A 13,175-nucleotide genomic window follows, 5' to 3' on the forward strand; every position below is an offset into this window, starting at 1 on the left:
TCAGGGGTCACGCCAAGAGGGGAGAGTGACACCGGGACGGACACGTGTCTACTCCTGTGTTACCACCCCGTGTTTACCACCCCGTGGTCCCTCAGAAGGAACTGGGGCTGGGGCAGTGTCGGGGGACTGCTACGGAGCCCACCAGGCACAAAGTGGCTCCTGCTCAGTAAATATGTTCTCACTGATCAGTGGACGAAATGACCTTTGCAGCCTCACTCCCAGCAGCAGGAAGCACTCAGGAGCAACCACACTCTGAACAATATTTTCCTAACTTTTTATACTAAAAGCAACCCCAGGACAGATAAGGGGAGGTGAGGCGCTGGCTGGGAGACAGCCTGGCTTTCCTGATGCAGGATGTGGGAGTGGGTGTGAGAGCCGATCGCCCTGAAAGCTGGGCAAGGCCTGCGGGGACAGCTGCCCTGAAAGACAGCTGCAGGGCACTCAGGGCAGGGGCCCACCCAGGAGGAGGACTCCCCACAGGCTGCCCAGCAGGCCCGGCCTCCGCCAGCCCCTCTCCCTAACACAGCGCTGGCCTTGAGGGGCGGGGCTCCCCAGAGCCAGCGGGGTCTCATGAGCTGAGCTTGCCCCTCCTGCTGCAGGGCTGTGCCTCTGCTGACCCGCCCCAGAGAGACAGAGGTCCTTCTGAAAGGTCACAGCTTCCCCCGGCTTCCACCTTCTCCGGCCTTCCAGTCTTTGGGTTGACCTTTATCTGGCTGGCTGGAATTTAAGCCATCCCACACTAGGGAAGTCAACCCAGATACCAGACTCACCCTGATAAGAATGCCAGCACAGGCTGACGCAAGCCATGCACAGCCTGTTCCCGGTGCCCGTGGCTCCTCTGCTGGGACAGCCTGGGGTGGGGGTGCTCCCTGCATTTCACCAGGAGGCCACTGCGGCTGAAGCGCAGGTAACGGACCCCAGGTAGGCGAGCCGGCCTCTGTGTATCCACCTCCTTCATCATCATCTACACAGCCACACCACCGCCTGTATAACCTGCAGCTAAAATCACCAGAACCAGAAGCCCAGAGCCTGCATTCTAGCTGTCCCTGAGCCCTGGCCGGCCCACTGAATATCTCTGTGCCTCTCTTCCTGCACCCGCGGAATGGAATGGAACCTACATTCACTTAATTTAGCTCTCGTGAGTAGAAAGTAAGTTAATAAATACAGGAGTGTTTCAAAGTTCAGTTCAGTCGCTCAGTCGTGTCCGACTCTCTGCAACCCCATGAACCACAGCACACCAGGCCTCTGTGTTCATCACCAACTGCCAAAGTCCACCCAAACCCATGTCCACTGAGTTGGTGATGCCACCCAACCATCTCACCCTCTGTCGTCCCCTTCTCCTCCTGCCCTCAATCTTTCCCAGCATCAGGGGCTTTTCCAGTGAGTCAGCTCTCTGTGTCAGGTGGCCAAAGGATCGGAGTTTCAGCTTCAGCATCATTCCTTCCAATGAACACCCAGGACTGATCTCCTTTAGGATGGACTGGTTGGATCTCCTTGCAGTCCAAGGGACTCTCAAGAGTCTTCTCCAACACCACAGTTTAAAAGAATCGGTTCTTCGGCACTCAGCCTTCTCCACAGTCAAACTCTCACACCCATACATGACCACTGGAAAAACCATAGCTTTGACTACACGGACCTTAGTCAGCAAAGTAACGTCTATGCTTTTTAATATGCTGTCTAGGTTGGTCATAGCTTTTCTTCCAAGGAGCAAGTACCTCTTAATTTCATGGCTGCAGTCACCATCTGCAGCGATTTTGGAGCCCAAGAAAATAAAGTCTGACACTGTTTCCAGTGTTTCCCCATCTACTTCCCATGAATTGATGGGACCGGATGCCATGATCTTAGTTTTCTGAATGTTGAGCTTTAAGCCAGCTTTTTCACTCTCCTCTTTCACTTTCATCAAGAGGATTTTTAGTTCTTCTTCACTTCTTTAGTGTTTCAAAAGCTAAACCTAAAGGCAAAACCCAGGGTACTATTGACAGAACACCACAGCTTGAGACAAAGCCCAGTTGTCTCAAGCCTTCAACAATCGGGCCCTCGTCCCAGGCTCCAGGCAGGAGCTCCAGGCTGGGGAGCCTTTCTCTGATCCATCTGGGAAGGGATAGATAATAAGAGCGACATCCTGAGCCCCACCCAGCCCCCTCCCAGGGTCTGAGTACACGCTCTTGAGAGTCCCCATCTGGGACCAGTGATGTCCCTTCCCAGTCTCAGAACCCCAGTGCTCCCAGCAAGAGCTCCATCATTTCTCGAAAAAGGCCATGTGAAGCCACCATGCCCTTGTCCTTCTTCCACTCAGACGTTTCCCCTGATTACTCTCCTGGCTTTCTGAGGAGACGCTGTAGGGCTTTTACGATGTAATTTTTGACTCATCGGCAGGTTGTGAAATCAACTTAGCAAGTCAAGATTAGCACTTTTAAAATTTAATGGAATAGAATAGAAAATCTCAGTGTGCACTTGGTAAGAGTAAGCATTACTTTGTGATACCGCTCAAACCCGTGACCCACACATGCAGGCACACACAGTTACTGCCTTGGCTCAGTAGCTTGTCTTTCTGTGTTTCTGTGTCTTCATCTTTAAAATGAGGACTCTGATAGCATCCGCCTCTTAGGGCTGTTGCGAGAACTACATTAGTTAGCCACAGAAAGTGGTTGGAAAGCTGTTGGCTTAAGTGCTATATTATACGTACATGTGTACGTGTGTGTGCTTATTTATATCTTTCTGTAGTATGGAGAGAAAGGCTGAAATCTTTGCTGTGGGAGAAGCGAAGAAGTGTCTCTCCAAAGACAAGATTCCCAAGTCCCAGAGGTTTCATGAGTGTTCATACACGTAGCTTTAGGGAAGAGGGGGGTCGCTAAGAGTCGGACACGACTGAATGACTTCACTTTGACTTTTCACTTTCATGCATTGGAGAAGGAAGTGGCAACCCAATCCAGTGTTCTTGCCTGGAGAATCCCAGGGATGGGGGAGCCCGATGGGCTGCCGTCTATGGGGTCGCACAGAGTCGGACACGACTGAAGCGACTTAGCAGCAGCAGCAGCAGCAGGGAAAGAGGCTCAGGTGATTTGAAGCTGGGCTTTCCTGGAGGCTCAGTGGTAAAGAATCTGCCTGTCATTGAGAAGACATGGGTTCAGTCCCTGGTTCGGGAAGATCCCCTGGAGAAGGAAACGGCAACCCACTCCAGCATTCTTGCTGGAAAGCCCCATGGACAGAGGAGCCTGGGAGACTAGAGTCCGTGGGGCTGCAAAAGAGTCGGACACAACTTAGAGACTAAACAACAAGAACAGTTTGAGGAACACAAGCCTGAGCAGGTGAGTGCCAGCATCTGAGAGCACTATACTAAGTGCTTTCCCAGTTAACTCACTTAATTCAACACACCCCTGTGTGGTATTACTAGGCCCATCTTCCAAGGAAACAGCACCGAGAGGTGAGCTCGCGCAGCGGAGCCCGACTCTGAACTCTGACCGCCCAGCCTGGGCTGTTTCGCGCTGCACACACCACACTGTCCGCTTCCTTTGATGCCACCTTCTCACGTGTGAAAGGGAAGCCGACCAAAGAAGCTTGTGCCACGGAGGAGACGGCTGTGTCTGCGAGAGGGGGGCTTCTTCTGCACTCACCTCAAAGCCAGGCAACTTAATTTTCTAATGCTCGAGTTCAGCAAACAGCACCCCCAGGGTCCCATCACAGAGTGCAGAGAGTTCTACTACAATGGCTGGAGGAAGCGAAGTTGGTTAGCAGGGCTCATGACCGTCTGCGTCAAGCACTCAATCTGGGCAGTGTGAACCTGGCTGGAAGATATGAATCGCTCTCACACCCTTTATTCCAGAGGACTCAGGTGCTTTCTCGTCATGTGCCATTTCATCTTCTCTGTGGTCCAGAGATGTGAAGTCAAGTGGGCCTTAGGAAGCATCACTGCGAACAACGCTAGTGGAGGTGATGGAATTCCAGTGGAGCTGTTTCAAATCCTGGAAGATGATGCTGTGAAAGTGCTGCACTCAATATGCCAGCAAATTTGGAAACTCAGCAGTGGTCACAGGACTGGAAAAGGTCAGCTTTCATTCCAATCCCAAAGAAAGGCAGTGCCAAAGAATGCTCAAACTACCGCACAATTGCACTCATCTCACACACTAGTAAAGTAATGCTCAAAATTCTCCAAGCCAGGCTTCAGCAATACATGAACCGTGAACACCCAGATGTTCAAGCTGGTTTTAGAAAAGGCAGAGGAACCAGAGATCAAATTGCCAACATCTGCTGGATCATGGAAAAAGCAAGAGAGTTCCAGAAAAACATCTATTTTGGCTTCATAGACTATGCCAAAGCCTTTGAATGTGTGGATCACAATAAACTATGGAAAATTCTGAAGAGATGGGAATACCAGACCACCTGATCTGCCTCTTGAGAAACCTATATGCAGGTCAGGAAGCAACAGTTAGAACTGGACATGGAACAACAGACTGGTTCCAAATAGGAAAAGGAGTACGTCAAGGCTGTATATTGTCACCCTGCTTATTTAACTCATATGCAGAGTACATCATGAGAAACGCTGGGCTGGAAGAAGCACAAGCTGGAATGAAGATTGCTGGGAGAAATATCAATAACCTCAGATATGCAGATGACACCACCTTTACGGCAGAAAGTGAAGAGGAGCTAAAGAGCCTCTTGATAAAAGTGAAAGTGGAGAGTGAAAAAGTTGGCTTAAAGCTCAACATTCAGAAAACAAAGATCATGGCATCCGGTCCCATCACTTCATGGGAAATAGATGGGGAAACAGTGGAAACAGTGTCAGACTTTATTTTGGGGGGCTCCAAAATCGCTGCAGATGGTGACTGCAGTCATGAAATTAAAAGACGCTTACTCCTTGGAAGAAAAGTTATGACCAACCTAGATAGCATATTCAAAAGCAGAGACATTACTTTGCCAACAAAGGTCCGTCTAGTCAAGGCTATGGTTTTTCCAGTGGTCATGAATGGATGTGAGAGTTGGACTGTGAAGAAAGCTGAGCACCAAAGAATTGATGCTTTTGAACTGTGGTGTTGGTGAAGACTCTTGAGAGTCCCTTGGACTGTAAGGAGATCCAACCAGTCCATTCTGAAGGAGATCAACCCTGGAATTTCTTTGGAAGGAATGATGCTGAAGCTGAAACTCCAGTACTTTGGCCACCTCATGCGAAGAGTTGACTCATTGGAAAAGACTCTGATGATGGGAGGGATTGGGGGCAGGAGGAGAAGGGGATGACAGAGGATGAGATGGCTGGATGGCATCAATGACTCGATGGACGTGAGTCTGAGTGAACTCCGAGAGTTGGTAATGGACAGGGAGGCCTGGCGTGCTGCGATTCATGGGGTCGCAAAGAGTCAGACACGACTGAGCTACTGAACTGAACTGAACTGAACTGATGGTCCAGAGATGCTGGGAAGGGCAAGATCCTTCTATCTCCCAACCTTGCCCAAGGTCACTTGCGTGAACGTTCAGCAGAGAGTGGGAAGGTTTCTGGAAGACAAGAAAAGAGGGAGTCAGGTCCCCCCGTCACAAAGTGTCTGGTAGCACCTGGCTCTCAGTCTGCCCTAGTTTGCTTCCCACCTGGACATCGATGCCAACTCCCCTAACACAGGACACTCAGTTTGTCTCTGAAACCAACCATGGGCTTCATCAAACCCAGCTGATACTTCTGGTGGGAAGAAAGAGGACAGACAAAGACCACACAGCTGTAACTGTGAACGAAGCCTCTCCTTTCCCAGGGCCGCCGAGTCGTGCACCTGCCACAGAAAAAGCACAGAGCAAGGGGAGGGGCAGCCACTCCTGTCCCACCAGCTGGACGGGCCACTGCGTCTGGAGTCCCCAGCATCCTTGTTCACTGTCCCTCCAATGAGAGCTGGCTCACATCGCCTCCTACAAGGCAAAACCCCTGCTTTTGTTTGTATATTTTCATTTGTAGTAAGCTTCAAACAACCCTTTTCAAAAAAATAAATGGGAAAACTGAGATCAAGGGAGGGTAAGGACTTGCTCCTGGTCGCAGCCTTTGTGAATATAAGTGAGGGCAGGTCCCAGCAAGGCCAGGCTCCTACTGGAGGTGGTAGGAACATCTCTCCCCCACCACTTGCCCCGCTCCCCCCATCCACACTCCAGTGAAAAGGACCACTCCCTCTCCTGCACAGGTATTTCTGAGCCTCGCTATCATCCCGTGTTGCGATGGTCTGTTTATGGATCTGTCTCCCACATAGTACTCTGAGTTCCTCGAGAGCAGTATCCATGTCTTACTAATCTTTGCATTCCTGGTATCTAGCAGCTAGTGATTTCCTAATAAATGTCTGGCCAAGAAAGGGTGGGAAGGCAGGGAAGGTGGGATGGACAAAGAGGGCAGGGAGAGAAGAGAAAGATGAAAGGGGGGGAGGACTAAGGAGGGAAGGAGGAGAGAAGGGGGCGTAAGCAGGAAGGCAGGCAGGAGCAAGCGGGGAAGGAGGGCTGAGCAGGCGCCAGGAGAGAATGTCACCTCAAGGCAACAGGGCTGGACCACGCACGTGACCCTCCACTGATCTAGGTCACACTGGGACGCACAGACGCAGGCTGCAGCCCCCAGAGCCCGTCCAGGACAGACTTACGGAGCACTCGAAAGGGGGTGGTCGTCAGCTACCAGGCAGGCCTGGCAGGGTCCCAGGAGGCCACTGCCCTCCTCTCTCTCCCACCTTGAGAAAGTGAGGGGATGGGTGCTGCTGCTTCTCGGGCATGCCTGCGCCATCCCGCATGCCTTGCCGCACCCACCTGTCAATGGAGGCTCCTTTCTGTCCTGGATGATGGGCGTGGATTCAGGGGAAGGGGACCGGCAATCCAGGCTGGGGCAGCCCCTCCCCTGGATGCTCAGCCCCAGAGGTGGGGTGAGCTTTGGGGGTGCTTCCCAGGTGAGGAGCTGGCACCACAGGAACCTGAAGAAGCCTCCCCGGAAAAGGCCATCCCACCTCCCTGCGGCGGGATGGAGGTGCAGCCCGTGTGGGAAGGGGCTCCTGCAGCGCTCGGGAAAGCACTGGAAACCATAACTCAGCAAGCTGGCCTCTCTTGAGAATTTCCCTGGGACGAGGAGCTAAGGAGGCTTCTTGCTCAGCCTGAGCCCCTGTGAGGCCCCCTTGCTCCTCCCGCTTTTCTAGAAAGTACCAGGTCCCCAAGCCCTTCCTACGCAGGCCCCTGCTCACTCCGCACGCGCTTGTGGAGACCCCCGGTCTGCAAGGCACACTGGCCCTGAGGGCGGCAGGTGGGGCAGGAGAGGGCAGAGGGGCTTCCTGGCTTTCTCCAGAAAGTCCAGAACGATGCCATCACACTCTGCAAGTCCTGCCCACCCTCTTCGGAAATACAAGCCCTCAAGCCAAATCTGGCACACGCCAGGCAGCCAGGAACCTAGCAGTGAAGCAGAAAGTTATTCCAGCAGATCTTTTGGCTTCTCCTTTGCACCAAAGAGCTGGGTGGGGGAGCCACGTCCCGGCTCAGTCACACTGGGCTCTCTGAACGGACGGGGAGGTTGTTGCAAGGCAGCATGTGGGATCGTGTCAGCTGGAGGCCACAGAGACACCAACAAGGACAACCCACTACTGAAGCATCGGTCGGGGAAAGCCAAGGGCGCTGAGTTCTCATTCGGACCCTACGGCTCACGTGCGGTGTTCTCTCAGGCAGGCCACAGGCCTCTCGGATCCTCGGGTAGGATCTCATCTGTGCAGGGCCCTAAGGACGAGCCAGGGCAACGAGAAAGAGGAAGCAAATGGTGCCCCAGTGGGCTGAGACCCTGAAAGGATTAAACCCACCTCCCAGTAGAGCTGCCAAGGGTCTTCACAAGCCACACCCACCCCAGCCTCCTACTCCAGGATCCCAGACATGTTCTCTGCATTTCGGCATGCTGACGTATTTCCAGTTCCCCTCCAAGCACACTGTTCCTCTGCCTGAGCTGCCCCCTTCCACTCCCGCACCCACACTTTGAGGCTGAGCCCAAGCCTGCCCCCCCAGCTGCTCTTGAATTCCACTCAGGTGTTTCCGTCTTCCTTTCTCTATTTGCAAAGCACTCCGTGCATCTAATCTTATTTTTCTCAATTCTTTGTTTACAAGTCTGTCTCCTCTGCTAGACCATGAACTTTAAAGTTAAAGTTCATTTAAATTAAATTCATTCAGTTAAATTCATTTTCATTCAGCAGACATGCAGTAAACGTCTGCTCTGTGCCAGGCCCTGTGAGGCACCAGGATACAGAGAGGGAAAGGCGGTCTCATGTCTGGGGTCGCCAATGTCGCCAGCGTCCAGGGCATTACAGGCACAGAGCCCAGCCTACCGCCCAGTCAGGAAAAGCAGAGGCCAGGACCAGCCCGTGGGCTCCACATGGGCTGCTCTGCTCGCTTTGTCTTAGCAGGAGAAGCTGAGAGCACAGACGACGACCACTTCTGAGAACTTCACTACATACTGTGTAGGCACTGCTCTCCATACTATTGTTTTTAATCCTCAAATTAACTCTCTGACAAAGGCCTCTGTAGATGAGTCAGGTGACGCTCAGAGAGGATGAGAAAGCTGCCCAAGGTCACATAGCAGGTACCAGAGCTTAGCTAGGACCTCAGATCAGTCTGACCAGCCCTTGCTCTTGGTCTCATGCTGCCCAGTTTAAATATACAAGCAAATGAGCACCTGTGTGTGCCCAGACTCCTTTTTTTTAAGGAGGAAATAATGATGTGTTAACTCAAGGCTCTAAACTGCATGACTTTAGTCCTAGCTACCCAGGTGGCCCGCTAGAAACTCTCAATTCCTTTCCTTTCCGCTGCAACAGAAGTTTCCAAAACAAATAAGCCGGGCCAGCTCCCCACCCTGACTGGGGAAGCCAGTGGGACTGCAGGGCAGAGGGCTGCCGTCCAGCTTTTACCACCTTCGAAGTGTCATTAGCCGCTGCTGGGCAGGTGGCCCGGGTCCCTGCAGCCTCAACCACTGTCCCTGTTATCCAGAGCTATCAACCACTGAGATTCTTCTCCTAACAGGGAAACAGCAGAGAACGGGCCGCCCACGGTCTTCTCCCCCAGCAGCCACGATCAGCTTCGCAAATGTGCCCCTCCACATTCCCCTAACCAGTATTTCTCTCTCAAAATCCTGCTGGAGCTACTGCCCAAGCAGACTCCTCAGTCTGGGCTTCAGGGGCTACTGTCTAACATTCCTTTCACTTCTCCTGTGACCACCCCACCCCCCAACTCAAACCAAGCCAACCGGCCCGGGGACTTCGCAGATGCCTTTCCTGTCTCATGGAGTGTCATTTTACTGACGCAAGTTTTCCTCCTTCTTCCCATCCTAAATCTGAATCATCTCTTTCAGGATGGTCCTGACGGGTTGAGAAAACTGCTCAAGGCTACACGCGGGCTGCAGAGCTTAGACAGGACCTCAGGTCAGTCTGACCATCCCTTGATCCTAGTCTCAACGCTGCCCAGCTCAAATATTCGAACAAATGAGCACCTATGTGCACCCAGACTTCTTTCCTTTAAGGGAAATAATGGTGTATTATTAATAAGTGAAGGCTCTAAACTGTGTGACTTTAGCTCTGGCGTGGTCCTAACAGACCATGCCCAACACCAGCCTTGCCTTCGCTCCGTATTTCCTCAGAACTTAATGCCCCCCTGCAGCTGTGCTGGAGCGAACTATTTGTTACAGCCTTTCATTTGACAAGCCTTTACTGAGGCCCCTCAACTATGTGCCAGGCATGCACTGTGCTTCTACTATGCGCCAAGCGCTCTGCTAAGTGCTGGACATTTCAGTGCCCTCGAGGAGCTTCGTGCGCTGCTGCTAATCCCCTTCAGGTCCTTCCCTGGGGGAGGCCCTTAGGTGGGGAGCTCTCTGAAAACTGTCTCCTCTTTGTCATCCTCACATCTGTCATTAACAGAGAACTTTTACTTCTGCAAGGTGCTTTTGCATCCATTATCTCATTTTATCCGTGGAGCACCCGTACAAGGTAAGGTCGAAAGAGATCATGATTCCATTTGAAAGAGGCAGGCACCGAGGCCCAGGAAGATTAAGTGACCTGTTCAAGGTCATCTGGTTGCTAGGACCTGGTTAGCAGCCAGGTCATCAACAGTTTTCAGGTCCTTTGACACCAGGCGAGTGACCGATGCATGAAACCCTGCCCCATAACAGGTAGACGAGGGTCATCAAGATGGGACCTGAGTGACAACCCACTTCTCAAACTCCGTTGCTGCCAATGGATCTCGAGGAAAAAAGAGGCTAAAGCAAAGACAGAGAGCCTTAGAAAATGCTTGTGCAACTGGAAACTTTGAAGAAGTTTATCTGTGTATTCCTGGTACGTAATAGGCACTCAGTACATGTCTGTCAAATGAATGAACTCGCTAGGCAGGCAAATGGCAGCAGGTATGAGCCAGCTAATAATAACGGCTATCTGAGTGCATACTTTGTGTCAGGCGTAATCCTAAATGCAACTCACTTCATCTTCACAACCATCTTTTGAGACGGCTCTTACCATCTCCCTTGTATAGATGAGATAAAATGAGGTAAATACCCAGAATGGCAGGCCCTGGACAGAACCCGGTCAGACAGACCCCAGAGCTGAGCTCTTGACCACGTCAGCCAGTGCGGGTCATACGCTCCTGCCATCCATGATAGCCGCGCAGTTCCCACTGCAAGCACACTGAATGAGTGTTCTGGTGAGCGCTGAGTGAAGGCTGAAGTCACACTTCTGCCCTGGGCCCGCAAGTTTCTGCATGAGTCACCCCCGGCTGTAATGAAGTGTGACAGACATCCAGCCTAGGGTAGGGGCGGAGGGTGTGTGTCAGCTGCACAAGGACTTCACAAGTCCTCCCCAGTGTCTGCGCCCCAGAGTCCAGCCACGACCGGTGGGCCTCTTCCCCAAAGGGCAGCTCTCCACCCTGACTTGATTGCAAAACAGGCCTGGTAAGAATCGGGGCTATGAACGGTGAAGACCAGAGTCCCCAGGAAGGAAATTTCTAGCATCTCAACCGAGGCCGAAGTAGAAGGCAGCGTTAAGGAGGGTACAGTAGTGTTCGTCACCAGGACAAAGACATGCTGGAAAAGTTTATAAATAGGCTAAAGAGAAGGGCCTCCGTGAATAACTCCTTTATGGGAGGGGACGGGAAGGACGGGACTAGGCAACTCCAGCTCTGGCTATTTTCGGGCCCCATCAGAAAAGGAGGCGGGCCACTTAGGAAAAGTCTCACCACCAACAAGACGGGGACAGGGGCCAAGGAAAGAGCAGGCAGAAATAATCTTCTCTGAGGCGGCTTTCTCTGACAAAATCTTAAGTGGGAGGGACAAGATTCAGAAGAAATGATTTGAAGCGGGAGAGGCTATTCCAGAAATCACAAATGCTGAAGATTTGTGCCTAAAGGTTGCTGAATTATAACTTGATTCTGATCTTAGTGCTTCTGTGTGATCTTGGGCCAAAAGCTTACTGCACCATCCCTAGACTTCAGCTCCTCTAGTTCTTAAGAGGTGTGTGTCTCCTGTACCTGTCTTCGTCCTCTGGCACAGGAACCATGCTAGGGTCCAGGAGAGCAGAGACCAGAGGATGCTTGGAGTTACTCAGAGGAGAAGAGATGCAGAAACGTGAGGTCTGGTCGGAGCTCTCGGCGACGGACAGGCAGGAGCCATCTCCAGGCAGCGCTTCAGGTGCTCCAGTTGCAGAGAGGAGCAACTCTTCTGATTGTATTAGAGCTCCTGAGAGACGGGGAAGAAGTGCCTCATGCACCTTGGGCAGGTGACATCTCTGCCCAGTTATCTGTGACTTTGGATCGCTAGGGTCAGCCCACAGAAGCTGAATGGTGGGGGGAAAATGTTCCCTGTGATTCCCTGTGATTTAAGCAACATGGAGAAAAGCAGGCCAGGGTTAGAGGGCTGACAGAGTGAGAATCCCCAGGGATGGGTGGCCAATTGTTCCAGTTTGCCCAGCAATGAAGGGTTCCCAGAATGCTGGACTCTCAGTGCTAAAGCAGAGACACATCAGGACAAACGGGCCACCCTAGTGAAGGGCTCACATGTAAAAGAAGTCTCTGGTTTGGCAGAGAACCCACAGGCACCATGTGGAATCCTGATGCTCAGAAATATTGAGAGGTCAGGTCCCAGGGTTGGGAGGTCAAGTGCCCTGATGCCTCCCAGTGAGCCTTTGGGCACAAACTGGCCTTGCTGGGCCTTAGTTCCTCCAGAAGACCTAGATAAGTTTGCCTTCTGCACTTGAAAATCTGCTAGAAAACAACTGAAGATGCTCAGGACCCTGCGCCCTGAAAAAGTTCCTTCTTGGAAATTTCTTAGAATAGCCTGCAAGCAAACCCAGGCGGAGGCCATAAGGCAAGACTCTGCTCCCTGACTTTCCCCAGAGGTCACTTCATCCTACCAAGATCTCAGGGGTCAGAGCAGGCGAGGGACACTAAAAGATGGACATGGGGAAAGGCAATAACAGCCATTTCCAGGTGGCCAGTGCCAAGCACAGCCAAGCAAGCAGCTACTAACTTCCAGACCGGACAGAGCATGAAGAGGGGCAATGCCCCCCATTCTTCACCCTGCCCAGCATCCCCCCTGAAGAGTCCAGTGCCATGGACTGAGCTTCCCCTGGCTTGAATCCATTTAATTTTCCCTAAGCTGGTTTGTAGGGCAGGCTGCTGAGCACTCAACGTGTCCAGTCCTGCTGCGCTGCCTTTCTCTATGGCCGAGGGCAGGCTCCGGTTCCATGCCCCTTCTGCCAGCTGAAACAGAGCCCAGCTCAAACTGGGCCCCTGAGTTCAAGGAGACCAGAGGGCATGACTGGGTACTCAGCTCCTCTGTCCCTTAAAGGAGTCTGCCCCATTCTAAGGCCCAGAAGAAGGAACAGGGGTGAAGAAGATAGGATGGAGAAAGCTTCTCCCTCCTGCCTCTGCCGACTTAGTCATTTCTTAACTCAGCAAATGTCCTATAGCATGCACTCCGTGAGAAGCACGGGGCAAAAAGGGCACTGACACCCAGACCCAGAACCCGGGGGTGCAGGACTCACTGAGCTGAAGGCTACAGACTTCCCCAACTCTCACTCCAAGGTTCTAAGTACAACTGCATGCCTCTGTCCTGCACACCCACCCAAGGGAGCACGCAGAGATGGGGAGATAAAAGGCAAAGAAGAGAAGCCCCAAATCCTGGTTAATTCATGAAGAGAGCTCTGTGGGATAGATAATCAAGCTTT

At 52.2% G+C, this 13,175-nt stretch overlaps 1 protein-coding gene across 12 annotated transcripts in view; it reads right to left on the reverse strand.

The window, feature by feature from the left end:
• PLEKHA6 (pleckstrin homology domain containing A6) overlaps positions 1–13,175 on the reverse strand; it is a 142,932-nt gene that overhangs the window by 84,456 nt on the left and 45,301 nt on the right. Inside the window, exon 1 of one of the 12 annotated variants that reach the window (XM_069545189.1) lies at positions 771–1,102. The exons of the other annotated variants lie outside the window; for them this stretch is intronic. Within the exon in view, the coding sequence (XP_069401290.1) occupies positions 771–964 (194 nt within the window). The 5' untranslated portion in view covers positions 965–1,102. Of the gene's footprint in view, positions 1–770; positions 1,103–13,175 lie in introns of those variants that run through there. 12 annotated transcript variants of the gene reach the window in all.

This window comes from Ovis canadensis, chromosome 12, assembly GCF_042477335.2.
Source record: "Ovis canadensis isolate MfBH-ARS-UI-01 breed Bighorn chromosome 12, ARS-UI_OviCan_v2, whole genome shotgun sequence".
Lineage (NCBI taxonomy): Eukaryota > Metazoa > Chordata > Mammalia > Artiodactyla > Bovidae > Ovis > Ovis canadensis.